General features: G+C 41.0%; 2 protein-coding genes across 14 annotated transcripts in view; both read right to left on the bottom strand.

The window, feature by feature from the left end:
• The window catches only part of si:ch73-103b11.2 (protein outspread), a 39,048-nt gene extending 24,486 nt beyond the window's left edge, over window positions 1–14,562 (bottom strand). For 6 of the 7 annotated variants that reach the window (XM_057047778.1, XM_057047787.1, XM_057047808.1 and 3 more), the window contains exons 1-3: window positions 13,696–14,561; window positions 11,376–11,453; window positions 9,419–9,484 (exon numbers count right to left, since the gene is read on the bottom strand). In XM_057047778.1, the coding sequence (XP_056903758.1) occupies window positions 9,419–9,484; window positions 11,376–11,453; window positions 13,696–13,815 (264 nt within the window). In that variant the 5' untranslated portion in view covers window positions 13,816–14,561. Of the gene's footprint in view, window positions 1–9,418; window positions 9,485–11,375; window positions 11,454–13,695 lie in introns of all 7 variants that reach the window. The other variant, XR_008952743.1, reaches the window with a different exon arrangement.
• A 1,128-nt stretch (window positions 14,563–15,690) lies between these two features.
• LOC130533531 (actin-binding LIM protein 1-like) lies at window positions 15,691–27,328 on the bottom strand. Of its 7 annotated transcripts, none has more exons than XR_008952610.1 (21): window positions 26,977–27,328; window positions 23,996–24,139; window positions 22,824–23,007; window positions 22,181–22,284; window positions 21,606–21,732; window positions 21,436–21,529; window positions 21,169–21,256; window positions 21,034–21,092; window positions 20,714–20,770; window positions 20,281–20,358; window positions 19,407–19,577; window positions 18,590–18,619; window positions 18,354–18,483; window positions 18,159–18,248; window positions 17,701–17,748; window positions 17,340–17,404; window positions 17,111–17,164; window positions 16,868–16,936; window positions 16,576–16,656; window positions 16,247–16,416; window positions 15,691–16,136 (listed from the first exon to the last, which is right to left on the bottom strand). XR_008952610.1 is itself a non-coding variant. In XM_057047034.1 (20 exons), the coding sequence occupies exons 1-20, from the start codon at window positions 27,284–27,286 to the stop codon at window positions 16,303–16,305; spliced, it is 2,097 nt and encodes a 698-aa protein (XP_056903014.1). In that variant the 5' UTR covers window positions 27,287–27,327; the 3' UTR covers window positions 15,691–16,302. The 7 variants fall into 7 exon arrangements, 5 of the variants coding, with proteins under 5 accessions (XP_056903014.1, XP_056903046.1, XP_056903039.1 ...); XR_008952606.1 differs by having other exon boundaries at window positions 15,691–16,098; window positions 26,977–27,327; XM_057047034.1 differs by having other exon boundaries at window positions 15,691–16,416; window positions 26,977–27,327.
• Between the last annotated feature and the right edge of the window lie 44 nt (window positions 27,329–27,372).

The raw sequence follows: 27,372 nt of genomic DNA, 5'->3' as shown, positions 1-27,372 counted from the left end.
GAACGGTTCTTATGGAGAACAGTGAGAGGAGGTGGGTGGATTCACGCCATTAGGAGGCCAGCAGCTGACAAATGCAGAGGCGGAGGATGATGAGGGATAGTTGGTGGATGAAGACTGGTTAATCCGACAGTACAGCAGAAGTATTTTGTACCTATTCTGTATTGCATTGGCAGTCCATCTATCTATCTATCTATCTATCTATCCATCCATCTATTGAGCGAGACACACGTGTGTGTGTGTGTGTGTGTGTGTGTGTGTGTGTGTGTGTGTGTGTGTGTGTGTGTGTGTGTGTGGTGTGTGTGTGTGTGTAGAGTGAGAGAACAACAGAGCAAGAAGGAGAAAGCGTAACTATGAGCATATAACACCCATCGTACTCACTGCACTTGCGTCCTGTCCTATTTTGAATTGATACACAATTCTAATGCTCACCTATAAATGCCTCAATGGACCTCCCCCTCCCTCCCTTCAGATATATATCACACAATCCTCCAAATGTATTTTCGGGGCTACAGGCAGCCTCCTGCTCCTTCAAGTTCCCAGAACCAAGCTCTGCACAATGGGAAAACATGCCTTCTGCTGGGCTAAACCTCACCTATGGAACAGCTTCCCTATCCAGCTGAGGACAGAGTCTAGACTTAAAGTTGCCCTAAAACCAGGCATATCACTGCTGATGTAACAATATATGTATTTTTATTATGCAATGATGTGAGTGTGTGTATATTATGATAAATAGCTTAATAGAAACTGCTTTTTCAGGAAAAACTTTGAAAATGAGGAAAGGATGTGTCATCTTTCCTATCAATAAGCTACACAATTTTCCACAATGCAGAGGAAGATTCTTCCAGGGGGCACCGTCCACAGTGTTATAAAACCTTCACATATTTCATTGCCTATTTTTCCATTTCATTTCTAAGAATTAATTAAACCATCATATGCTTTAATGGGGTTTTCAACGAACAAACAAAAAGCAAGTATTTGTCAATATATGTCACAGTTATGCATGCTTCAAAACCTAAATATAAATGGTATCTGTCAATGTTAATACATTCAGACAGGTACAAAATCAAATATTATATGAAAGACCTGTTAATAAGTCATGTTGTTTTTGTGCGCTCCTCTTTAATTTAAGCATAAGTATCTCTTTCCAGTGCATATCTAACCCATCTCTTATTATGCGATATATTTGACAGCAGTCCTTTACACTTACAATGCCTAATTTATCACATAACATTTTCTCTCAGTGTTTTTATGCAGCAGTTTGAGTCAAGATAAGGCATAAAGGCAAATAGAGTAAGCTCATTAGGTGCTTTTTGGAAGGCATGGCTGATAGCTAATCCAACAGCTAATTTTGGGCCAAATCCTGTGGAAACTGGAGGAGTTTACTAAAGATCAAGTGGCTCCAATCCATCATATTTAGTTTACAGGATATGTGGAATTTATGAGCAAAAGTAAGGTTAGAAAACTGAATGTCTCCTGGGAGATATTGTCTACTCCAAATAAATACATCAGGTATGTCCAGGAGATTATATTTTGATTTCCAAGAGCCGATTCCAGAATTTCCTTCTCTCTAAAAATAGCGCTGATACAAACCACTGACCTTAAAAGGTGTTGGATTTGGCAGGGCACAAAGCTGAGGTGAAAGGTTAAAGGTCATCCAACACCCCTGCAACAGTTGCACATCTGAATGAAGTCAAGCTACAGCTGTGACTACTGCAAGCAATCACAACAAGATAAGAAGAAGAGCAAGATATTAGACACCCGACCTGGGCAGACTTTACAACTGAACGTAAAGTTCAGTTGTAAAGTTGTAAAGTTAATGGCATCTGAGGATAATTCACAATGATCTGGTAGGAGCCTACAGTGTACCTGTACACCCTTTATACATTATTTCCAAATGTTTTCTTAATGCATGTAACTATTTAAACATACTTTAAATTAAACCTTTTGTCAGGGTCCTGGTCTAGAATATAGAAAAAAACAGAGCAGTCTGTCAGTCTGGTTTTATAAACGAGGGAGGGTTTTGGGGGTAAAAGTTACACAATGTTGCTGGCTGGGCTCTCCAACACAAATTATTTATTGGCCAGTGAGAACAGGAATGAAAGAGCGATACAAGAAAGAGAATAATAGAAAGCTGGGATGCAAAAGGAAGGGAACGTGATTCAGACTAGATAATGAGGAAAAATAAAACTGTGGACCCTGCTGCTGAGACTGGATGCTAGCTGAGCCAAACAACTCGTGGAGCCGGTCTTTCTGTAGAATATGAATAGCTGCAATCATTAAAAAGTGAATACAAAGAACACGAGAGCAAAAATATATCTGGTAGAAAAAAAAAGTCTAATAAGGACTCTTCACCAGGGCAAAACCAAGGACTGCAATTAATTATTTTTAGCTAAACAGAATATAATGGGTCCATTTAAAGGAAAATATAAGGAAAACTGATACCTTATTAGAAACCAGTTGTTGCAAGTACCAAAGGTGCTGATGGATGTAATGGCCCATGTTAATTGATCCTGTCCACAAACTCATGCAACAGTGCACTCTAATATAAGAGACCAGACAGTTGGACTTGTCTCTCAACCTCTTGTCATTAGCTTGTGTGTGGAAACCAGATCAATAAAAGCCAAAAATAAATGTGCATTATTTCTGTTGAAAGACACAAACATACGTATCTTAGTTGAAGGGCCCTCTGCAGTGCCTTAGGTCAGGCATTTACCAAACTCTCCTCACATTTCTAACTTAATACTTGTTAAAGGCAGCACATGCTGTTTGAGGGGGACAGCTCATTCCCCTCTTTGCATGCATGACGTGTGCACGGGCTGCAGAATAATGTAGTTTTATTATGATTTGAACTTGAGTGCATTTTGATGGCCATTATTTTTAGACTCATTAGGTAACTCGGCCATGGAACACAGACACGCAATGACAAATGAGCGATGTGGAAAGAAAGCGCGTTTCCAAAAAAAAACCTGACAGGCGAACATTGATTTAGCATGATGACCTAAATTCACAATGGGTCAGCATGATATAAAAAACTAATTTTGTATTTACATTATCAAATGTCTTTGTTGGGAGGAAGAATTCTTTCACTGCCAGGTCCCTTAGAAAAGCCCTCTAATGTTAAACCAGGTTGAAGACACAGTGTCAGTTAGTATTAATCTGCTTTAGTCCAACATAACACGGTGCTGATGCGCTTTCTGTCAGCTGTCCAAACTTAACATACTGTCATTTCCAGTATGCTGTTGAAGTTGTGTAGGAGTTCTCTTCAGCTCAAATCTTCGAAAGCAAAAGAGCGACGCTGGATAAGCATAGTGATTGATGTGGATGACAGAATGAAAGGTGGGTAGTCTGCAGAGAAGAGAATGAAACAAAACATCTTCAACCTCTGCAGAGATGAAATGTGAGGAACCGGTGCTACTGCATCATAATGGTTTGAAATTCTGCTTAACAAACTACCAACAAGGATAACAATTATACTGTAGATATAGATGTTCCTATACAGTAGATGATGTTATATACACAGTGGTACCAACTCGGTAATCGTTTCAGCGACCGGCTTTGTCACTGGCCTTCCGACTTCCCCCTTCTACAGTGCTGTGATCGTAAAAGAGCAGCATAAATGCTTTAGCAAAGGCCTCTGTCATCAATTTGTGTCATGTTTGGAGGCTTGTGCACAATGACATGCACATAAAAGCAGACTAGCAGAGGTAAGGGAAATGCGCTAGGGTAATTAACCGTGGTGTTTAAATTGAAGTCACTCTTAATGGACTGAGTGGTTACTAAAAGTACAGATTGTAATGCTTGCACTCTCAAGCTTACACGCACTAAAATCATTCGATTGAAGACTCCACCAACTAACAATTTAAAGGGGGCAGTCACAAATGAGCATTGCCTGGAAAACTATTGAGAAAATCCTAAAAATAAACACCCAAAATCTTCTTTAAATACAAATCGGGGGAATGTTCTTAGTAAATATGGTATTCTGGGCGTTAGCTTCATTTGACTGGCAGTCCCACTGTTGCAGACCCTGATGATTACAAGCTGTGTGAATGACTGTTCCCATGGTTTTGTGGCTTTGTGCAATTGGAACAGTGACCCCACTGTAATCCACGGCTGTTTACATTCCAACAGATCAGTTCCTTCTGGAACCATGGGGAAGGAAGGGCAGGGGTTAAAGAAGACTCTCACACACAATATCTACAAAACCAACATGTCTTACCAGGAGCCCACTTATTAAAACAATCCACAATGATACAATTGAAAAGGCTGATTATTCGTAATCAACACAGTATTTGATCAAAATTCCAACGTTCCATCTATTTGAATTTCTTACATAATGCCTTCCAAATAATGAGTCATCTCCAGGCAGTCTTTTTATTTTTCCAACTGTACCAAGCGGATTTCTAACCCCCAGTTAATATCCATAGTTTGTCAGGGTGTGGTGTTGAGCCAACACTTATCCCCAGTAGAAAATGCCTGGAGGTAGCAGCACAGCACAAAGGGAAAGCCGCCTCAATTCTTCAGAAGCTTCTCTTTCCCAAACAAACATTAGAAATAAGAAAAATATGTTACAAAAATTAGTACTTTTGTCATAGGTTTATTAATGTTTCCACATGTCAAAAGGTCTTGCAAATCTTAAGAACATATGTGCTTCTATGTGCAGGATTCTGACAGACAGCGAAGTTAAAAGCACAAAAAAGTGAAGGAAATTTAGACAAAAGTCAGCTGGCAGCTGCTCCCACATTAGTGGGGCAGTGGTCTACTGTTTAGCTAAGTGTCTCATTAGAACAGAGTGTTCTAGTTGGATAAACAAGGGAGCTCTGCTATAGTCAACTGCAGCCAATCTCCTTTATTAACAAATTAAAGTTTTAATGTACTGCCAGGGGACCTGATGTGCAAATATTACCTTTTGGGGAAAGGTAATATTTGCGAAAGATTTCAAATTCTGTCCATTCTTCAAAAAACTTTTTAAACCCACAGAACTGCCCTCATGGGGTGATAACAAATTTTTGTGTGCTTATATCTGTTTTCTCACACCATCTAACAAAAGGTGCGAGTAGCTCCTCTTTATGACACGTGTGCATGCCTTTTTAATCTGAAGGGTTTTCTCCAAGCCTCCCACAGAAACACCTGTTGCTGGCACGGCCTCCACAGTCAAGTACCCTCGGTCACAGGTGCCACAAACACCCACATGCAAAAACAAGGGCTTCAGCTCTTCACATATTCTGTTCAACTAGGCTTTTCTGCACGGGCTTCAAAGCTGTGTCAGTAAATTCTGCTTCTATAGCTACTGTGTAAAGATTTGGATATGAAAACCTCAGCCCACACGCTTATGCATCACTGGCAAAACGTTCTGTTCTATAGAGTCACAGCACAGACAAGACAAGCGCTCCATAACAGTCACTGTCCTGTGTCACACATGGCACTGTTACCTTACTAGACAAAGGCATAAAGCATGTTGCCTTGGAAACACATTGCTGTAATAACTGCTTATTTGATCTGAAATCCTGCCTGTGCATGCTGCAAATAATGAAGACTGGATTGAGATTAACCTTAAAAATGCACTACAAATTCGTAGTTGGTATTTCTAAAATGCAACCAGCTAATTCACAACAAATTTTAATTTCTCCACTTGGATTTCAATGCCAAGAGCAATCCTTTAAGAGCGATGCCAACTTGAGCGTTGCATAGCAGCACATATTCATTGCAAGCCAACATTTTCAGCTATTTACCCACTCCCACCATCCTCCCAGTCAGGACTCATTTTCTCTACTTTTAAAAGGAAGGACCTGTATATTGCATGTAATGTATCTTCAATGGCTTTATGCTATTTGTATGAGTGTAATGTGGATGCTGATAGATGGATGCTGACTGTAGGTGGGTGAATGATTAGCTCCCTCAGACCTTTGCTAACCCATTTTTGCTTGCAGAGCAGTGTCACATCCAGAGTTAGGACCACAGTCTATCCGGGTTTGGGTAAAGCCCAAGGCCCAAGATTCCAAAAAACTGGGTTAGAAGGAAAACAGAGGGACTCATCCACAACAAACTTGTGTCAGGAGTACAGGCATGCTGGGGAGTGATGTATCTTAATGAACAGAAGGGGGGCATTTTGCAAGGCGCTACTGTTCTAGTTAAGGAGTCAACAACCCAAGCCATCCACCCACCCAAATGCAGGAAGGAAGACAGCAGCCACCTCACCAAAAAAAAACATCAGTGGGTTATTTTATTTATCGTGAGTGCTTCCAAAATTGATGTATTATGTAAGAAATCTGCAGACCTTGATGAATGTTTCCATTTGTCTCTGAAGGATTTCAGTAATTGATAGGAAACGTTGAAGACCAGAAGAATGTGAAAATGATGAAACAGTTTCCTCAGTTTCATTCCCTGTTAAGCTCAGACTCTCGTGTCTAATGTGAATTAGGTTGTGGTAAAGAACTTCAGTTAAATGGTTAACTGCAGACAGTAAAGCTAATGCTGTGGCTGTGGCTGTCCACTTTCTCTACCACGGATACAGGATTGTATGGACAGCACTGGTGCTGCTACATTTATCATTTAATTAGACTCGTTCAAGGCTCAACAGCAAGTCCCACTGACGTCAACAGCCAATAGGAGATTTGGACGATGTAGTTCTGTTCTCATTCTAGTGGTCTGAACACCTTAAAATCCAACTACTGTGCTTAGCTGGCTAGCTTAAGCATTGCTGACCTTGAGGCCCTCCCAATGCGAGTTGGGGAAAGCTGTGGCAACACACCTTGGGAGAAAAGTTTGCTGTGTACAAACGTACCCATTTACTGCAAAGGTAGAAGCAATTCTCAAGTATTCAAACACTTTGGTGGTTTTTATGGTTCGTTGGGTATTACAAATGTTTTTGGAGAAATTTCTCTGCCTCACCGATGTGATTCCATACAACCCCTCGTATGGACCAGGGAATGTAAACATGCCTTTGATTCTGCAAAACTGCTCCTCTGCAGTGCCACTGTACAGGCTGCTCCTGACTTCATTAGGTCCTTTAAGATTGAGGTGGATGCAAGGGCTACAAGGGAAGGAGGTGTGCTTCTTGATGATGGCATGGACGACCGTCACCCTGTCTCCTACATCCGAGTTAAGTTCAAGCGCCATCAAATTCACTATTCCACGATATAGAAGGAAACACTAACCAGGCTCCTAGCCTTACAGCATTGTGAGGCTTATACAAGGTTGAGTACAGGACCTGTGGTAGTTTACACAAACTACAGCCCCTTTGGGTTCCTGAACAAAATGTGCAGTCATAACTAGAGGCCGATGCATTGGACACTGCTCACCTAAGGACATGAATTGGAGATCAAGCACAAAACGTGTGCTAACAATATCATTAGTGAGTGCAATTGCATCCTCTGTGGCATTCCTGTGTTTAGGTAGATGGCTTCTTATAAGGGAGGGGATATTACATCCTCTGTGTCTGAGGGACCGTGACCGTATATTGCAGAGATAAACCCTTGTTCGCAGTACCTGGGTTTTTGTTCACGCTCCCACTGCTCTGGTCATTTCCACCAACCCCCGTGTCTGCTCTCATTGCCTATAGCTCTTTTTACATCATTGCGACCCAGCTGGATATTAAGCATGCTAGGTATCCAGTTTTCATCAACAACTCAGAATCGGGCCTTCATCGTGGAATTGATGAAGGTGTTCACACTTAATGCCCCAATTATCACCGGGCTTACTGCCTCAGTCCGAGCTGGGGAGGAGAGCAAAAACTAGTCAGTGACCTTACGACTGGGCTAAAATTGTGCTGTCAGAACAGGCTTTAAGTGTCACAAACCCACGCTCCTTGCCCAGCCTCCCTTCGCTCATTCTTTTCTATGTATTTTTCCTAAAGATCTTCCATGTATGTGAAAAAAACTTGTCTGCTCCTAGCAATTGATGAATTTATGTTGCTCGCTTTTGTGATCTCCCCATAGTAAAAGGTGTAAGGGTCATACCATCTACAGGGGACACCTGATGTGGAAAAATTATATTGTTGTGGGGGTACTGCAGTGCAAGGAGTTGGTAGTTGTTAAATTAAATCTTCCATAGCTAATCTACATATGTTGGTGTACTAACCTGCAGAATTTAATACCCAATCATACATCCTCAGGAATACTTTTACTGCCCATCTACACGGAAAACATCGGTGGATAGCTGACAAGTTTGACAACAATTATTCTAATGGCTGTGATGTGACATGATTCTATATTTGGCATCGATTCATATTTCCATCTCTGGGACCTCAAGACCTCCTGCCCTCCTTTTGATCGTCTATTCAGAGGAGATGAAAAGATGATGAGTGACATCCAGGGAGACTGATGAATAGAAGGAGGACATCCGGCTTTTCCCTTTGTCTCTTCCAGTAAACACCTCATCTGGATATTTTCTGGCATTATCGTTCTAACCAGTGCATTAGAGATACTGTATATTGCCTCAAGTTTGAAGAGAAAAATATTACCTGCACATTTTTAAACTGTAAAAAAAAAAGGCTTTACTTTATAAGTAATAATTAAACTGAAATTAGCCTAAAAACACATTAAAAAAATGTCAGAACTCCTGCTTTTTCTCTTATGTACATCCATAGAGCCTCTGTCCTCTTTGCCAGAGTGTCACATATTGTATGAAAGGGTCCCCACCACGGGCTAATACTGTTTAAACTACCTCTGCATTCACCTCAGAGCAAAGCACATTCCATTTTTAGAAAAATAAAATCCACTGTTGAGCATTGCTTCGGTCAGTCAATATTCAGCACGGCTGAACTGAGCAGGATATCGCGTTTATGAAATGAAAGCGATCTCCTGCTCAGACAATCCCAAATTAATGTATTATATCAGCATTAATATGGGGACGACTTATTTGCAGCAATAATTACACGTCTGAAGTGGCCTTTCCAGTTCTTAAAGAACAGGACGTTAACAAGGCATGCTTGCATAACTTTGTAAGCCACTGAAGCAAATATTAAGCTAGGCACATGATTTTAGTATCAACATAACCCCTTGTGACACAACTGTTGTTATCTTAGTGCTGAATACACTTGTAACACGCTAACTGGGGCTGTCAAATGCAAGGCAACACGTAAAATCCTGAGGTGACTGCAATATATTAATGCTACTAACTAAAATGAATTGAAATCAGAGTAAGTGTCGTATATGTCTTCTTTGTTCTTCAATTTCTTTGGTCTGCTTATTTCCAAATTGAAATAAAGATTTTAAAAATTGTAGAATAAAATCTTATTTTTAAGTTCCACTGCTTTTTTTTTAAAATTAATTAATGGTCAGCCATTGTACAGAGTTGAAGAAAAGGTATTAAAGTAAGAACAAAGCCACTGATCAGATACTGTCCTTCAAAATGTAGACTGCTAAGATCATGAACTCAAAAAACAAAACAAGCAGATAAAAGAAGAAAATATTTGACTCACCATTTCATCCAGAGCGTAACGGAGTAGGCCATGCTCATACAGTATGAAAAACCTCCTTTGCCATTTCTGAAAGAAAAAAGAAAAATAATGGCTTCACAAACTCTTGAATTTAAAAATAAGCAGTGTGTAAATATGCAATAGACTTTCACAAATGTTAAAGTATAAAAAAATGCACCACTTTGCTGACCTGGAGACCGTGATTTAAATGATCAGGTGAAAATCTCAACTTTTATACAGTAAAAACATGTCAGGCAAGACTCGTCACACAAACATTACTAGACTACAGAGGGAAAGAATGGCATGCAGTGGTAGCCCAGCACATCATGCACCATCATGCTGGAAAAATGGGCCGGAAAAATGGGCCAGACTGCTGTTACAAAAGCAACCATTGGCTCCCAGTTCTCTTTATAAATGTACGTGTTAATAAATAGAGAAACATCTGCTTTTTAAGTGGCCAAAGAATAATTCACTTTACAATACTGCACATCAATAAAAAGATACGTACAGAAATATGAACAAACACACACACAAACATTCCTTGAACTGATGATAGTTATCTCTCAAGATATTTTATTATGTGGACTGCAAGACGCTGAGATATAAAGACCGTTTGGAAGCTATGGGCCAAGCCAAATTTCATTCAAACTGTAATAATTCTGCACAGTATCTTGGTTGGAAAGGTGGACATTTTTTGCAAATTTCATGCGGTCAATTTCATTAATCTTTTGATGACTTCTCCAAGGCCCCCCTGTCATCCTAATGCACCATTTCATCTCTGCTCCACGTCTCCAATTCCAACTCAGCTCACGTCATTAAATATTAAAAAGTGCTTTGTTACCCAAAAGGTCTCAACATGGTGCGTAAAAAGAAACGTAAATAGAACACTGAAATGAATACATGAAAGGAAAGATATGGTTGAAATAGACCTGCTAGTGATCAATTCTGCCATGTTGCTGATGAACAGATTAGCTGCAGACAAACGACCGAGTGGTCCCAGAACATGACTCACAACACGTCAGCTCTTTTTCCTCTGTGATTAGACCGTCGGTCGAACCTGACCATCCTGCTCGCCTCAGCACTATGTATAGGCCAATAATATGCATGTTTTTAAAGCTGAGGGTGAGAATAGACCAAACACTTTAGTAATTATGTCAGGGCAGCACCAAAATGTTGACAGTAGTTTGAGTTGAAAGATTCAGAGGTGCTTTTCCTCAAAAACCCCATATGGAAGCCATCAGTGTGGCTGTGAGAACTGGGACTTTTCCTTCTCCTCCCCCCACATTCTCTCAACTCCTTCTTTGGGATGCACCACCACACTGTAATCTGGGAGCAGATAAAGGAAGTGGTGCAACAGTGCAGGGCTCCTATTACATGATGCTTGGAAAACAGGATTTCATAAAATAAAAGTCAATATTAGGCTCATTAGTGCCCGAGAATGAGGCTTCTTCTGATAGGAGGCCAATCCTCCCACAGGAAGCAGCTGAATCCATGGAACGGTGTCAGGAGTCAAAACAACAAGACCTCCTGTTTGTCAGATGTCAAATGAGTGCTAATGGGAAAACTGTGCAGGGCAATGAATGTTTAACATTTGCAGGTCTGTAGGGGCAAATATCAAATATTTATCCATGCTTGTTATTGAACGCAGATATAGTATTGCTACAATGAACTTCTGCATAAGCAAATGGTAAAACAAAGGGCTGCATAAAGATTTTCGGTTGAACATTACTATTCTGTTTTTGCATATAACAGAGAGTATCTAAACTTAAAATGACAGCATTTGTGTGAAGCCTGACCTACTTTTAGACCCTTTCAGTGCTGGAGGATTTTTGCTGAAAAGCTAGTGTTTCATTTATGGGTAGCGAGTGAATACACCGTGGAAAAACAACATAAAACTTCCATCTACGATACTGCTTTCAATGTACATTTTAATTTGATGCCTAAGGCTGGAAGGACTTACCCGAGATCTGTGTAAAGGATTGTCAAAATTGGTTCCCTCTGGTGCCAGCAACAACCACCCTCCATAGATAGGTTTAGCCTAGGAAAGAGAAAAATACAATTACAACGTACGGTCGCAAACATCAAAAAGGAACAATAACAGCTTGATCATGCGTATTAAATGCAGTTTTGAAACTGCATATTTGAAGGCTTCACAAGAATTTATGCAGTGGATTGGGACAATAACACACATGTTTGAGGTAAACTGAGAGGAGTATATTAGTTATTATTATGCCTTCAATCAACTGCAACTACATTCTGCAGTTGGCTTTAGCCCAGAGCACCATGCTGTCCTAGAGGGGGGGGCAACACATGATGTTCCCTCTGATCCGGTAAGTAGGTGAACTGGAGTGCGGAGGGGGGAGCAGAAGGCAAAAGTTAGCATTAAAAAACACTAAACTGTGGATGAGCAAGCGCGAGAGAACGGAGTCTGAGAGGTTCTGTGGCTACAGTTTTGCAATTCACTACTGAGAGATGTGAGCTGTCCTGGCAGTCTTGAAGAGTTCTGGTATGAGTTTGAACTCCTGCATACTTGCAGTCAGCTTTTGTTTGCTGAGCCAGGGAGATTCTGCATAACAGAGCTGTGGGGTTACTTGCATAAAAGTTCATTTTACTCAGATTTTAAAAAGAAAATTCTACTCAATGCTCTTAGCAAATATTCACATACTCCCAAACCTATGGTTTTATAAATTAGAAAAGGTGGGTATAAATGAGAGAAAAGCTTTGACATGTAAAACCACCTGGCACCTCTGTATTCCTCCAGTGGGTTTGATTATAGTCGTAACTTGATCTAGAGTATAATTAACATTAAAATCCTGTTCCATTTTGATTACAGGAAGCACAGCATATTAGTCAGGTGAGTGAGTGAGTCAGTACAGAAAGACAAACTTTGACAGTTGCTGTAAACGCTCCCGGGTTTGTGCACACTTGCAACGGGGGGAACTTCCAAAGGACAACAGGAGAGACGATAGCACACAGGATGCAGATGAGACTGTGATAATAGGACTATGAGAACAAGGACTGCACCAAATGTTGAGGAGGAAATCATACTAATCATGGGATACTGGCTTCCTTCTCTTTGAAGACTGTGCAAAATTTCAAAAATTCAAGGAATAACGGTACATGAACCAATGTTCAAGTTCAGAATAGATGAAAAACATTTACCACCTTCTATTTTAAAGATATCTTAGAGTATATAAGCATTTTTATGTTGCACTTCAATAGCCTGATCCATCAACCAAGATACCAAGAAGACACCAAATATCTAACTGAATGCATATTTTCATGCATTCAAATGCAGTAATGGTGGTGAAGTCACACATAAATTATGCATAATGTTATTACAAAGTAGTACTAACATGCTTAATTGTGGCACTGCACAGTGCATACCTTCAGAAAACAGCTGTAGCAAGAACCTAAGGGAACATAAGGTATGCGTTGCAGTAATGCAGATGCACCATCATCCTTCATTCGACCTGACATGAGCCCAAAGTGGTAATTCATCTTCAGACAAGAAAATGTATCTCACTGTACATCTAGGTCATTTTTTACCCCTCACTGGTTTAATGGAGTCACTTGAGTTTAGTGTTTATTTCACTACAGCCTCCCCACCCTCACTCACAAATGATTTGGTGCGTTTGCAAAAAGAAACCCTTTACGTTCTGAGAGATGTGGAAACTTGAACGCTGTGACCGGCCTATTCAGAGTCTGACAGCAGAAGATAACCTTTGACTTTGCATGGTCATCAAAGCACGAGAGGTGGGGGGAGAAATTCCCCAGAGAATTTCCTCATTTCCATTCCAACAGAAGTCGCTTATCACGGTACCAGCAGATGATATGCCTGTTGGTACCATGGGAACTGAACCAGTTCTGCTATAATGAAGACAAGTGAGGGAGCGTTAAATCCAGTCCATACAGTCTTTCAAATCATTCGCCACCAGAAAAAAGGCAAAAAAAGGGCTCTGTGTGACCTGATCCGTCCAGTCACAACACAAACCAGGAACAACACAGACCACAATAGTGGAACATCTTCATTTGGAACTTGTACATTACTGGAAAAGCCCAAATACCAGTGACAGCGCTTCCATTTTCATGTAAAACATGCAAGAAGAGGGTAATTTTCAGACAAAAGACAACAAACAGCTGCGTGAATTAAGGCCAATGTGAGACCTGGGGCAAAAAAAACTACTGTAATTAATTTACCAAGCCTTTTGCACTTCACAGGCCAACTCAAAATCCATCATCCGAGCCACATTCAGTCAGTGTAAAGCGCATTTATTCACCTGGTTTAGGTCCTCGTCGTTCAGCAGATGTGATTCTCTTGGCTTGAAGCAGTTCTGGCATTTACTTTTGTTGAATATGTTAGCTTGAAATTTTCGACAGGGGTTGTCTTTGAATGACATGTTGACAGCGCACACGGGGGAAAAAAGATGAGAGGAAAATGCACAAAAAGTCCCTGTTTGTAAAGCGAAGCGGTTCCCTTCTGGCACACCGACGGCTTGGTAGTCAAACAGCTGATGGAGAAGTATAATAGGTCAACTTTCTAGAACAAACCCGTTAGAAAAAAAGATGCGTGAAAGTCCATTGAACAGGCAACAGTTGATTCGTACGCGCTCGGTACCTGAATAACCTCCCGTTAAGTGATCTCTACCATAGTTACCTTGCGCAAGGGGTCGCCTCTGGCCGCTAACGTTGACCTGCTAACTTTTTAGTGCGTAACCTTGCTAAAAGTTGTCAAATAACTCCCCCAATAAGGAGGCAGGTGCGCCGGTCTTCCCCTTAATTACGTCCCCCAACGACGTGTCTACGTATCACAGGTGTCACTCCGGGCTTCGAGCTCACTGCAAAGGTCCTGTTAGCTTCCATCGAGCGGAACGTTTCCTACCGAGGGAGGGAGTCCACTTTGGCCCCCCTCTCCCTATCTAACAAGTGACACCGCGCTCATTGCTCTTTCACCGGCTTTCACGCTTCAGACGTTTCCATTCAGGGAAGAAAATTCCGTTGCCCGGTTCCAAAAACGCCATTTGTTCGTAAGTCACGCCGTCGGGTCCATATGGTCGGCTCGCTTTCGTCGTTGCACCCGTCCCTGGTACGCAGACTGCGGTGGATGTTTTCGTGAAAATCCTCACTTGGGCCGTGAGTCCAGCCAGTGGAGAGAAGGGGCGGTGCTCAAGAGAGAGTGGAATGTTGACTGGCAGCAAGGTCGACCAATCAGCTTTAGAAATGTGCTCGCGAGCTCGGCCTGTTCCTTTAACTGTCCAATGGAAAGCGCCCTATAAATTCCGCCGCTCTCCCTCATGCTAGGTGGGCTTTAAAGAGCCTACGACAGAAGTAACTTCAGTTAACACACGCCTGAAATAATATTTTCCGTTCGAGATTAAAAAACCCATAATAATAATAATACATTGTTGGGGTGGGGAGGAGCTTGCAAAAATATTGTTTTTAGAAGATTTTGGGGTTTTATAGCCTACATGTTTATTTTTGTCAAATTTCGTTTAAACCAACAAGCTCACGATGAGCCTTCAACTTCAATTCGATGATCATGTTCATCACCATATAAAATGCCATAAACCACAGTGCATTCTCAGTTATTTCTCTGAATAAGAAAATTAATTGAAGATTTTTGTTCCTTAATATAATTTAAGCCACCTTTGGTTTCTGTAGAACTCTTATGATTCAGGCATTTGCTTAAAAAAACCTGTGTTTGTTAAAGGCGTAAACCATTTTGATTCCAGGCTTAAGAGCACCATCTGATGGTGATAAATGACTCAGTACTGTTCAGTTTTTCTTTCGAGATGAAAATACGTGTGAGTCACTTGAAGTGAGTTATGGCTAGGTGAGGATACGTTTAAGAGAGTTGCAATCACGTGTTTTATTGACAATTTAAGGTGCTGCTCAGTGGAGCAACACCGATCCTCCGGCCTTTGGTAATTAGCTGCGGATCATATATAAAATAATACATTTTTTGTGAAATCTGACAGTTTCATGATACATTCGTCTGATACAAATCGTGTTCTGTATAGACTACATTTGTTAAAATATTGGTAGATCTCAGATTGTAGTTGCAACATGTATGTATGTATGTATGTATGTATGTATGTATGTGTGTGTGTGTGTGCGTCTGTGTGTGTGTGTGCGTGCGTGTGTGTGTATTGTGTTTGTTTGTGGGAGTTTAGTGAAAAGTAAGCACTTGCAAAATATTCAACTTCCACTCTTTGCTTCAGCGCCATCCTCAGGAGAAAAATGTAGAAAATAAAAATAAGGAAACTACTTTCAGAGACTTTCAGACTTTCTGACGGTTTTATTCATGATGTTTCAGGCAGTTTGAGACAGGCATAAACATAAATTAAACAGAAAAGTTCAGTTTTGACACTAACTTTTAGGGTTTGCTTGTGCAAAATGTGGTCAAACAGCAGAATATCATTACAAATTTTGGAGAACATTAATGTGACCATTATGTGTCATAAACATGGCCTAAAACCTTCCTTCAACATTCTCATGCATTCTAAAATAGAGCTTTTGCATTTTAACTATGACTTTACACAGTAATTTGAATATGTTTTGGATTCCCAACATTGTCTGTTTTGTTGCTTCCATAGGTTCCCTCCTATTTTCAAGTACTTTCAGGTATTTTCTCTTCAACATAATATCCAATGAGACGCTTAAAGAACATTTTGCTGCAATTCCTGCAAAGGTTAAGAAGTATGAAATAAAGTGATTATTTCTGAGAAATCGAAATGATTTCTCAGGTTCTTATTTGATACGATGTAAACACAAACTGAAACAGGATTATATTTCCACAACTTTTATCACACGAAAAACAGATTCACTTACTAGGAGAGGACATGAATTGTATAATAATTAGGCGTCAAAATAGCACTAATGCAGGCTTAAAAGAGATTTGCCTTCTTTTTCATGTCATTCCTCTTCCAGAGTGGAAGTTTGTCAAACTCTTGAATCGTCATGCCAAATACATCAAAGAAGGAATCAGGAGACAGGTGACGCTGTAGAGAAAAGCAAGACAGCGGTTACTGTCCATGCTAAAACAATCTGTTTTCATGTTTTACTCAAACAACAGGTTCTCCTTAAAAGTTAATAACAGCAATGACTGTGATCAGTCCTCCAAGAGCAGTCACGTTAGAAAAAAAATGCCTTTGCCTTACCTCCAGTCGTGTCCTGTCAACATTTCTGGGAAGTTTCACTCGTCCCCTGTTAGCCACCATTAGCATCTCATATGGATAAATCTGGATATAAGATAGAAAAGTCGAGATAAAGGGTTCACTCAAACATAACCTTTTAGCCCATTTATCTACAGCAGAGATATGAGATGAGGTAGGTAGATGGAATATCTTCAAAAGAAACAATTTTAGTTCTTTTACATTTAAATCTCACATAGTCAGAAATGGAGATACCCCAGTTCAGTGCTGTTTACAAAAATGACCAAATAATACTTGCATTGGGTTCAAACAAATTAGGCATGGACACGCCTCTGCCCATTCCTGCTAAAGAACCATCATGGGTGGGCTGTAAGGAGACACAGCAGGGTTAGGCAGTTCAAATCTGTGCATTCAAAATACTTTACAAGTAAGGTAATGTTCACATACCTTATAGTCTGAAGGCAGGAGAGAAGAAAGGCAAATGAATCATTTCCAAAGAATTATTCATGAGTTCATCCTGTGACACTTGGCTGATAAAGACCCACTTACCTCTGAATGTGTCTCCACTGTACCGGGAGAAATCAGCTGATCGTGGCTGAATGAAAAAAAAAACACAAAATACAACATGGAATTGACTCAATTCTATTGTGATTGTTAATTCATCTGACCTAATACAAACAGAGAAACCAAATGGAATCTATGTGCAAAAGTGTGCTTCCATCATATAAGCAAGACTGAGAGAAAACAGAAGTTGCTGTCGGACAATTTACCAAAGTAAGGCTGTTGTGCCCATATCCAGGCAAAGAGGTGGTTTGGGAGGTGGAGGAATTTGGATCTAAGTGAAAGTGAAACAGCAGACAGATTAGTGAGGCCATTTACAGCCAGACGTGGCTCTGTGCCTAAACTGTCTTACTGAGCAAAATTTGCTTTCAAGCTCTTAAAATAGCATTTTTATTCTCTACTGACACTTTTTTTTGGTAATCCTCCTCATCTGAAGTCTGCATGCTCAGTGTTTGAATCATGAATCAGTCTTAAATGCAACTTTACAAACATCAATAACAGAAAGATAATGACAATTCACTGGTATTTTATTTTAAAAATCCAAATAAAAGTGAATATTTTGTGTGGTACCTTGCTGTTTATAAATCGGGGGCTTCCTGTACATGTTGAACCCGTCATCTGCAGATAGAAAATGCAGAAATGCATCTTTATTCAAAATAGTTATACTAAAATAAAGCACAGCTAAAAATAATCCGGTCACACAATCAAATACATCAATACAGCGTGTGTGTGTGTGTGTGTGACAAAATGACCTAGTTTGCACAAACCAAGCAGAATTTATTAAAGATCCAACCAAAAGCAAAGCATAGTAATTGCTCAAAAAATGCAAAGAATAAGTGATAAAAACTATAAGATAATGGGATTTAAAGACTTTAATGCCTGTAGTATTTTAATAAATGATTGTGTTTAATCATTCAAAGACAACTGAAGCGCCACCATCAGGGCAGTCAGGGTGCAAAGTTAGTTGACAAAGAAGAGCAACAAAAGCAGGAGAGGGAATAAGGGTGAGAGGGGGTGAGGGTCCTTACCTTGGTTGTGAGGGAGAAAAGTGTTACATAAAGGGGAAGAGGGACTGCTGTCTTTGTTTTGAGAGGATAAAGACGCAGAGAACATCAACCCTGCTCATGATCCCACAGCAGGAATTGAAGGAGACAGGAGAAGGTGGTGAAACAGGGCACAGGTGAGCAAAAAAAACAACTCAAATTCCTTTGCTCTCCTCTCACCTGGTCGGTGGAAGTGCTGCGGTGATCTGGACAGAGAAGGGGTGTAGCTATGGCGACTGTATATTGCATTAATGCCGAGGGAGCCATGGCTTGTCGATTTTGGGATGCTCTTCCTCTCATCAAAGCTCTCCTTCCAGAGCGAGACCAAAGACGTGGAAAAATGTGCAAGAAATCCTTTAACTTTGCCAGCAAGCAAATGCTCAGTCTAATCTACAGGGATTCAGTGGAATATTCACCTCCGTGGTTTCAGATACAGCCCCTGGTGACTAAATGGGAAAGACACAGAGAAAATACCTTAAAAAATGATCACAGTTAACAGGTCCGTCAGTACGGCGTCACTAATCAAAATGATGCCACTCACTGGAATGTCACATGCTACAACACCAGTGTGTGTGTGGGAGTGGGTGGGTGGGTGGGTGGGGGGGTCGTAATTTGAACAACACACAGGAAATTGGAGTTGGTGTTGGAATTTAGATAAAGGCGGATAATAAAGAAAACACAGTTTGTGACGAATTGCTGTAAAGTTGGGAACTCACTACACAACTTTGATGGTCCTGACAGGTTTAGAAAAGTCCAGGAGTTGTGAAAGACTGGTGTTTCGCACCAATATGTGGCTGTTTAGTGGGGCGTGTTTGCAGTTGGGTCGGTCATCAGATCACACTACAAAGTTTGGTTGACTGTGACTGATTTCAGACTGAGTCTGCATCCCTCACCTAATTTTAGGGTTGACCCTTCACCCCCAAACACACCACATGCTATCTAATCTTGCAGACTGTCCCTAACTGGTTCAGATTGGTGCAGACATTGCCCAACTGGGAATCGTAAGCAAAATCTGACCCAAAAAATAAAATCTTTTCGTACTTCCTCATCCTAAATTGGTGCAGGAGTACTCTGCCGCATATTGTTTATTATGATATCAAAAATAAATAGTGTTTTCTTTGTCAATGCGCAATATTGATTTTTGTGATGGTGCCATGACATTTGTGCATGTCCAAAATGAGTGTCCATTTTCAATGTCAGTCATAGTCTGAATGGAGCATTTGGTTAGGTTACCTTGACAACGCTTTGACTGTCTTGCCTGTTGCGTCTCTTCTCCATAGTAGAGGAGCTGGCGTTCACATTCTCATAAGATATCATATCAGGATGCTCTATGTCAAATATAGCCTTGACTCTGGGAATTGCGGCTAAGTCTCGGTAATCAATGATCTCATTATCTACTTTTGCCTGGGACCAAGACAGGGAGGAGATGGGTGGGGAGTGGGAGATGAGGAAACAGAGGAGGGAGGACAGAATGGGTCAGGTCAAAGGTTGCTTAATACATCACTGCATGGAGGAACTAGACCCTAACCCCACAACACCACAGCAGTCTGATTTTGGTACATTTCAGAGTTTATAAGAGTCCTTCTGCTTCACAACATCATTTGGTTATGTGGGGGTAGAGTTTCTATTCCACACAATTGACCATTAAGGACAATGAAAGCACCAGGTTGTTTTTGAGATCAAATGCAATCTAAATTGCCAACGCATTTAACTTGTTAAATTAAATAAATCTAGACTCCTGTTCAATGTGTGGTTGATGCATCAACATCTGGAGTATATCAGATATTATAAAAATGATCTTCAACCACAATTGAAATCCTGTGCCTTTGCCACACAAACAAATTAAAACTATTTCCGATGAGTCAAGGTAAAGAAGATACATAACAAAATAAAGGAATAATGTTTTTATTCTAAGACTCTTTTGACTTTTCCTATAGTTCCTATGGTTCTTTAATGCTTGCATCTATTTTACTGGCAAAAGAATCATCTTGCAGGACAGACATTTTGTCCGTGCGACTCCCCTGCATAAATAAGGGATAAATCAAAAGTAAATCAGCCCACGACAGATGGAACACCATGATGAGCAGACGCCGCTGGAGGAACTTACAGAGATGGTTCGACTGGGGCTGCCTGGAGTGCATGAGCCTGGTCTGGAGCAGGAGCTCTCAGATGAGGATCTGATGCTCTGAGAAAGACACAGACTTGCTGTTAGTTGGGTTCTCAGTGCTGAACCATGACAAGGTTTCTCTTAGACCCCCTTAGATCTTTGTTTTTAACTGAGGTTTTTATGACATGTGGCGGGAGCCTCGAAATATCTATTGTCAATAACTTCTGACATGCAGTCAAGACAGCAAAGCCAGTCATGCCGTAAACAACGCTGAAAGGCTACAAAAGGAAACAGTTTTAAAAGTTGCAATATTTAATCAATTGAACAAAAAAAGACTTATATGATGTTAATGCGGTTAATCTAAAAAGACCACAGTCTGTTTATTCAGGGGAAAACTTCAGCTGCACACAGCAGGCCTGCACGCAATATTAACCTTCAGTTCATGAGAGGGGAAAAAGTAATCAAGGCAGGGCGTTTTCGGCCTCCTGGCCTGCAGGAAAAAAAGGGTTTAGGCAATAAACACCCGCTCAGGACAGTGACAGACACAAATATTTACATCATTTTATATCGTAAATGCAGCAGCTGGATATTCTAAAGTTGTCATTATCTAATTACAATCTGTAAACATATGCCTGCAGTCGAGCATATTTACAAATAGTTAAATGGAGCCAGCTATTCAAACGCTCTCGATGTGCTACTCCACGGTTGACTTTTTCGATCATCTCCTTGTTATGTGACACAGGAATGTCCTACCCTGTAGCCGTCCTCAGTTCCGCTGCTGTTCCTGCAGTGAGGGTGCCAAACGGAAGAACCTGTGTGGACAAGCAGGGACAGTTAATTACCCTGGACATGGGGGTAAATCCTCTGGGCACAAACGTGCTCACATACCTTGCAGGTACATTTCGTCCCCTTCTGTAAACAGTTTGCCACATTGGCTGCATTTTGCACAGGTGGGGTGATAATGTTTGGCCCCCGCCTGTGTAGCACATACAGAGACAGATGCAATCTGCAGTTAATCTGTTACAACAAGGATTGATCATTACTTTGAATTACCTCTTAACATTATCTAAGTTGTGCAGCCCAGACAGACAAATGAAGTGATGTGGCACCTTTAATCAAATGATAACTGAGTACTGGCTGGTGCTGGCTGCTCACCTCTAGAACTTTTCCAGTTATAAACTTCTGACAAGCTGCACATTGAATCCCAAACTTATTCTGGTAGTCCCTCTCACAGTAGGGAATGCCATCCCTGAAGGACAGAGGAGGTCAGGTCTTATTTCTGTGTAAGCTGTAGTTCAAAGGTGGAAGTGCGAATGCGTATTTACCTGGTGATGTATTCTCCGCACAACACTTTGTGGCAGATCTTACACTTGAAGCAGCCAAGGTGCCACTGACCTCCGAGGGCCAAAAGAGCTTGGCCGTTCTTGATGTCTCTGCCACAGCCAGAGCAATCTACACACACACACACACACACACACACACACACACACACACACACACACACATGAAGAGCTTAGCTGTTTCCTGAAGTTCACAGAAAACCAAAAGCTTTTTAAGGTTGGATCCTCTCCCATCTACAGTTCACACTAGGGTGACTTTTCCTACTTAGTCTTATTGTGAGGATGAAGAGAATTTAGGAATCTTTTTTTAGCATCCTTACACACATAACTGTAACCTTTGTATTTGCCGAGGCCAACAGGTGTAGCTCTGCCCTTGAACGACAGGATGAACTGAACACCCTGGCTGGTACATGAGCCAGAGACGGACAAAGTTCAGGACATAATCCTGTCTGATTATGTTTGTATGGGAAAGTCTTTGATCTACTTTTAAACTCAGCGATTGGATATTTCTGATATGAGCACTTAATTGAATCACCTCACTCAATTCATGCTGCACTTACTGTTGGGATAGCGGAGCTGAGTCGGAGACAGCGGTTGAAAACAGTGCTGGCAGAAGAAGTCTTTGCCACTAAAGGTTACAAACTCCCCAGCAGTAAAGGACTGTCTGAAGAAACAGAACAGCGTCATCCATTATGACATATTTGTAAAATACTCCTTTTCATCAATGTGTTCTCTGCATAGCTTTGAATGATATGGGTTTGAGTCCTGGCTGCTACCAACATCTGGAGCTTTGCCTCCTTTGTTAATGCCTGACTAAAATCTTCAAAACACTTGAGTGATTTAGGTAGGCTTATTTAAATGGGATAGACACTTCTGTGAAGCAGAGGAAGAGCTAGTTCTCACCCTCAATCTTTCCAAGTTTTCTGGGCACTGTTAGGTATTGCTCCGTGAGTTTTAGATGGACCATAAACTGAAGGTGAACAATCACTCATTAATTCAACAACTATGATTAATTAACTGTAAAGTTAACCAACTCTTTTGTGACAGCATATCACCAGAGGGGGATCGATATGCTCTTGAATTTGGTGAGCTCCTATATCTTTATCTCTATATACCTTTCTTTGTAGATTTTTTGGGGAATTTGCATTTCAAGACCATCAATGATGTCAAAAACATAACTAGACTGGGGGACTTTAAACTTACTTGCAAACGGTGCAGACGAAGCAGGCAGGATGGTAGGTCTTCCCCAGGACCGTCACCACCTCACCCTCCACAAATTCCCGGCAATTGTTGCAGAGCGTGCCGTGAAGCCTCTGGAAGTCCAGGGGGCACAGATATTCACCGTTCCTCATAAAGAAGCCGCTCTGAGCCATGTCGCAGCCACAAACTGCACACACGCAAAAACATGTTCCAACAGGATCAACTGAATAATAAACGTTCATCATTTCTGAATAACTGCACTGTCAAAGTCAGCTGAGTAGTTTGCAGCGATGAAGAATGTCATTGCTATCAACTTTATATCCCCCATTTAATAACTAGCTGGTTAGCAAACACAGCTGTTGAGGTGGTGAATGCCTTCCAGCTCTTATTTGTTCGACAAAATGGTGTCAGGCATTTAAGCGCGAGTGATGCCCGTTAAATGTCAGGGAGGATGTGTATTTGACGAGAGACATATGATACCTTGATTCTTACGCTGCTTCTAAACATGTCACAACACAAGCCAAGGATAGACACTCCAAGTATAACCTGCTATTCACAAACAATGAAGACAGCATTTAAATATTCTCATTATCAAGCACTGAACTAATGTCACACAACATGGTAAACAAGAGTTTATTGTGTCCCCTGTTGTACAAATGTTTTAATTACCTCATTAAAGCCTGTATGCAGAGAATTATGAGAGAATTCTGATGCTCTTGCCGCTTCAGACCAGCGTTCTCTCAGTTAAAATGCTGCAGGGTTTACTGCTCTGAGAGTCTCTTTGTTCCTTCTGAGCTCTGAACAGCATCGCAATGTGATGAAAAGGCAAAAGCACGAGAAGCTCGTCACTTTCAATTAACGGGGACAATGGCCTGCTGAGGAAATCTGTTTTTCGGCCAGCAGGTCCACTGAATGCCGGACAAGCTGGGAGGTTTTCACAACCGCCCATTGTACATGGAATAAGTTGATTTAGATGGAATAGATGGCAGGGATAGATTGCTAGTGATTTTAATGCTGAAAATAAGCAATTTTAAGGCTAAATGTTAGCTGTGTGCTGAAAATGCTGCCTTGTTCTCATGGGCCAGCAGATACTACCCTATTCTGCTGCTCATCAAGCTTTTCTGGTGAGATGTTTTCCTCTGAGCATCTTTGCAGGATGCCGCTCCTCTACTGACCTTTGCAGGTAAAACACTTCACATGGAAGTGGTTGGCCTGGACTCGCAGCACCTGTCCTCTGCAGGGTTCCCCACATCTGAAGCAATGGACCATCCGTCTCCCTGATGAAGGACTCTGAAGGCAGCCATCCTGCGTGTGCAACACTGCCATGACAAAAACACTGTAATTACCAGCTTATAACGCATAAAAACCACTTTAATGTGTATGACAATGGCAACCTGTAGGTTTTTGATTTAGTAATTGCCTTGAAGAGCAACTTAATTAACATTTGCTATTTACACAATCAATTATTCTACAGACATTGGCACTTATTGTTGCCTATGACCTTAAACTTATCCTGCAAATTGTCGAAAATGATTCTTCATGTAATTTACTTAGCCAACATACTGGTGTTAATGCCCCCAAGCTGCTGGAGTGGCAACAAATAGATGCTGAAGCAGAGCAATACCTGGTCAACCGACTCTGTGCAAAATATAGAAAGTGTAACTGGATGGTCTGGTAATTGTAACTGGTTGATCTGGTAATTTTAAAGTCCCAACTATGCAGTTCTTCGCTCTGGTTCATGGTTGAAAGTCCAAACCAAGTCTAACATTGTAGGCTTTAAAGTAAAAAAAACTTTACATTTTTAAAAGAAATTATTTTTTAAAACTAAACGAAAACCAAACCAACTATTTATAACGCTAATACCTTCGTGTGTGTATTATTTTATTGATAAATCCGTTTCAGAAGATTTGCAGCTTCTCAGTTTTTAACAAAACAACAAAACAAACTACTGATTTCTCAAATTATTCTACTGTCACGATTCTCCTTGTTTGTTCGCATTTGTTCTCTCCTTCACGTCTAACTGCTGCAGCCAGCAGGAGGAGCGGATGCCTGAGCAATCTAATCAACCCTTGAAAGGTCTTGAATGTGATTAGTAGAGGAGAGAAAGGAAAGAATGCAGCGCATGGCCCCACCACCTCTCCCTGTGTGGACTTGCATGATATTTTCATGCACAGAATCAACAGCCAATCTCTTATGGAAATAAATCCTGCATGTTCTCTGTTATACTAACACTACTTTAAGTGCCAGCACACACAGGAACAGCCCAGACTTGTGAACACAGAAGAGAGAACAGTTTTTTGGCCTCAACCCCACCTCTGGTGTGAGAAATCGAAATTCAACTGTAATTTTTTCCTGCTCACAGCAGATGATGTGACCATAAGTGTCCAACAAGTAACCAGTTCTCACGTGTAGACAAGTCCCTCTTCATCATGAAACAATGTGATGGACAAGGAACAACTTTATCCTTTATAACAAAGTTTGCCAAGTCTGACAGTGGAAACAGGATCCATCTCAGAGTCTGCCAACACAGACTGAAAACTGCCCTTTGTCCCAGAGCACCTCATATACGTACGTCCACAACACCATCGTCATGCCAACACAGTTACACAAGAGTAAAGGTTTACTTTAAGATGATGGAGGGAGAAACAACACAAGAAGGGAGCTCATCTTGTATTGCTTCACCTTCACAAGCATCTTTGTTATGGTAACTGTGTGTGTCGTCCACATGTTCTTGATCATGCATGATGCTGATACAGTGTCATGGATTAGCAAATGATAGATTTAGACATAGAGCAAGTGGAGAGAAACCTGAGACGGATGCATAATCACACCAGCAGTCTATAGCAGACATCTGCCTGTGTATGTCTGGATGAGAACCTAGTATTTTTCCTCTTTAATCATCTTCAATTTACCGTAGTCGCAGTTGCAGGTTCCGTGTCATTATGAGGATGTGAACTACTCTTTTGTTAGTTTTATCAAATATGCTTCCTGCCCAAGTTTTACAAAACGTTTAATATAAGCTTGCCTACAGCAAAATTATGTCTATGGTTGCATAATTATGCTGACATGTTGTTGAGTACATTGTAATATGACGGCTCATTTCCTCATTTGGAAACCACATTATTTTTTAAAATCTTCATATTCAAAATGTGGCCGAGTTTGAGACACTTGATAGATACGACTTTAGGAACTGTGTTTTTAGACTATCATCATCAACCGTAATTACTGCAACAACAGAATCTGTGTTCTATAACACACTACACGATATTATATAGACAAAAAAAGACCAGTGCTGGGATACCTCCATAGCTGTACTGTTAAACAAATAACATGCTCACAAATCATAAATTACACAAAGGTAAATTAAAACACACATGACACACTCACAGAGAGAGAGACACAGAGAGAGAGAGAGAGAGAGAGAGGGAGGGAGAGGGAGAGAGAGAGAGAGAGAGGAGAGGGAGAGGGAGAGTCTTCTACCTTTCATGACAGTCGCTGTCTATGCGTCTGTGTGCGATCGCTGCCGAGCAGAGAATGTGGAGACTGGACTTACTGGACCGCTGGTCACGGGGGAAATGGGGGTGGTCCAAAACACAGAGGGGCAGGAGTGTGTGTGTGTGTGTGTGTGTGTGTGTGTGTGTGTGTGTGTGTGTGTGATGTAGCAAGAGTAACATGACTAAAATAAATAAATTTTAAATACGCAAATATTGTTAACTCGCAAAGCTCTTTAATTGTGTAAGTTGCACAAACTCCTGTTGTGATTCTGTGTATTTCAGCTCCGACATAGAAATACATTTATGATGTGAAATGAATGCTGACATAAAGATATTCTCTTTATCCACCAAATAAAGTCAATATTTGCCTTTTGCTACATTGAAGCACCTGTGATGGCTGCAAATTCTGGAGGCAGATGAATGAATGTGAAATGATGGTTTGAGGCCGGATTACTTAATGCTGTCCTGTTAAAGCTTGGAAAACAATGTGTGTGTGTTTTTTTAATATATTTATGTAATAAAAAAAATACAAAAACAAATAAATAAATAAAACCCAAACAACAACTCAGTGTCCATAATATAGAATTCTTACATTTACAACAACAAAACATGAAATATAAGCAAAGCCTTGAGTTGTGTTCCTCCAAGTTTCTGCTGATTACCTGACATCTGTGCTGGTATACTGGCCAACTTCTCACACAGAACGTAGTCGTTGGGGTTGAGGAACGGCAGCTGCTCCATCATGGACTGTTTAGGAATGAGGTAGAGAACCTCTGCAATTTCCCCGTCCTCGATTATTGACATGCGCCTGACAGAGTTCTTCCTCTTGACACGTTCCAGGACCACCATGTCACTGCTGGAGCCGCAGATCCGGCCGAGTGTGTTGAGGTTGAGGAGGCTTGACATGCTGATGTCGTTGAGACGTTCGGCCCAACAGCTCAGGCTGCAGGTTGAGTCCAAGTGAGAAACCATAAAGATGTCACAGCCCTCCCAAACTGCCCTCTGTGACTGAGCCAGTGCCTGTCCGTGTGTGTGTGTGTGTGTGTGTGTGTGTGTGT

The sequence above is a fragment of the Takifugu flavidus genome, chromosome 1 (genome assembly GCF_003711565.1).
Source record: "Takifugu flavidus isolate HTHZ2018 chromosome 1, ASM371156v2, whole genome shotgun sequence".
In the NCBI taxonomy this organism is placed as follows: Eukaryota; Metazoa; Chordata; class Actinopteri; order Tetraodontiformes; family Tetraodontidae; genus Takifugu; species Takifugu flavidus.
This window is presented reverse-complemented; position numbering and strand designations above follow the sequence as displayed.

Coding starts and splice junctions, on each gene's coding strand:
- LOC130533531 (XM_057047034.1), bottom strand. CDS start 27,286: ATGGTTTCTCACTTGGACTCAACCTGCAGCCTGAGCTGTTGGGCCGAA. Junction 24,140..26,976: donor TATACCAGCACAGATGTCAG/GTAATCAGCAGA, acceptor TTGTCATGGCAG/TGTTGCACACGCAGGATGGC. Junction 21,733..22,180: donor TCAGCTCCGCTATCCCAACA/GTAAGTGCAGCA, acceptor GTGTGTGTGTAG/ATTGCTCTGGCTGTGGCAGA.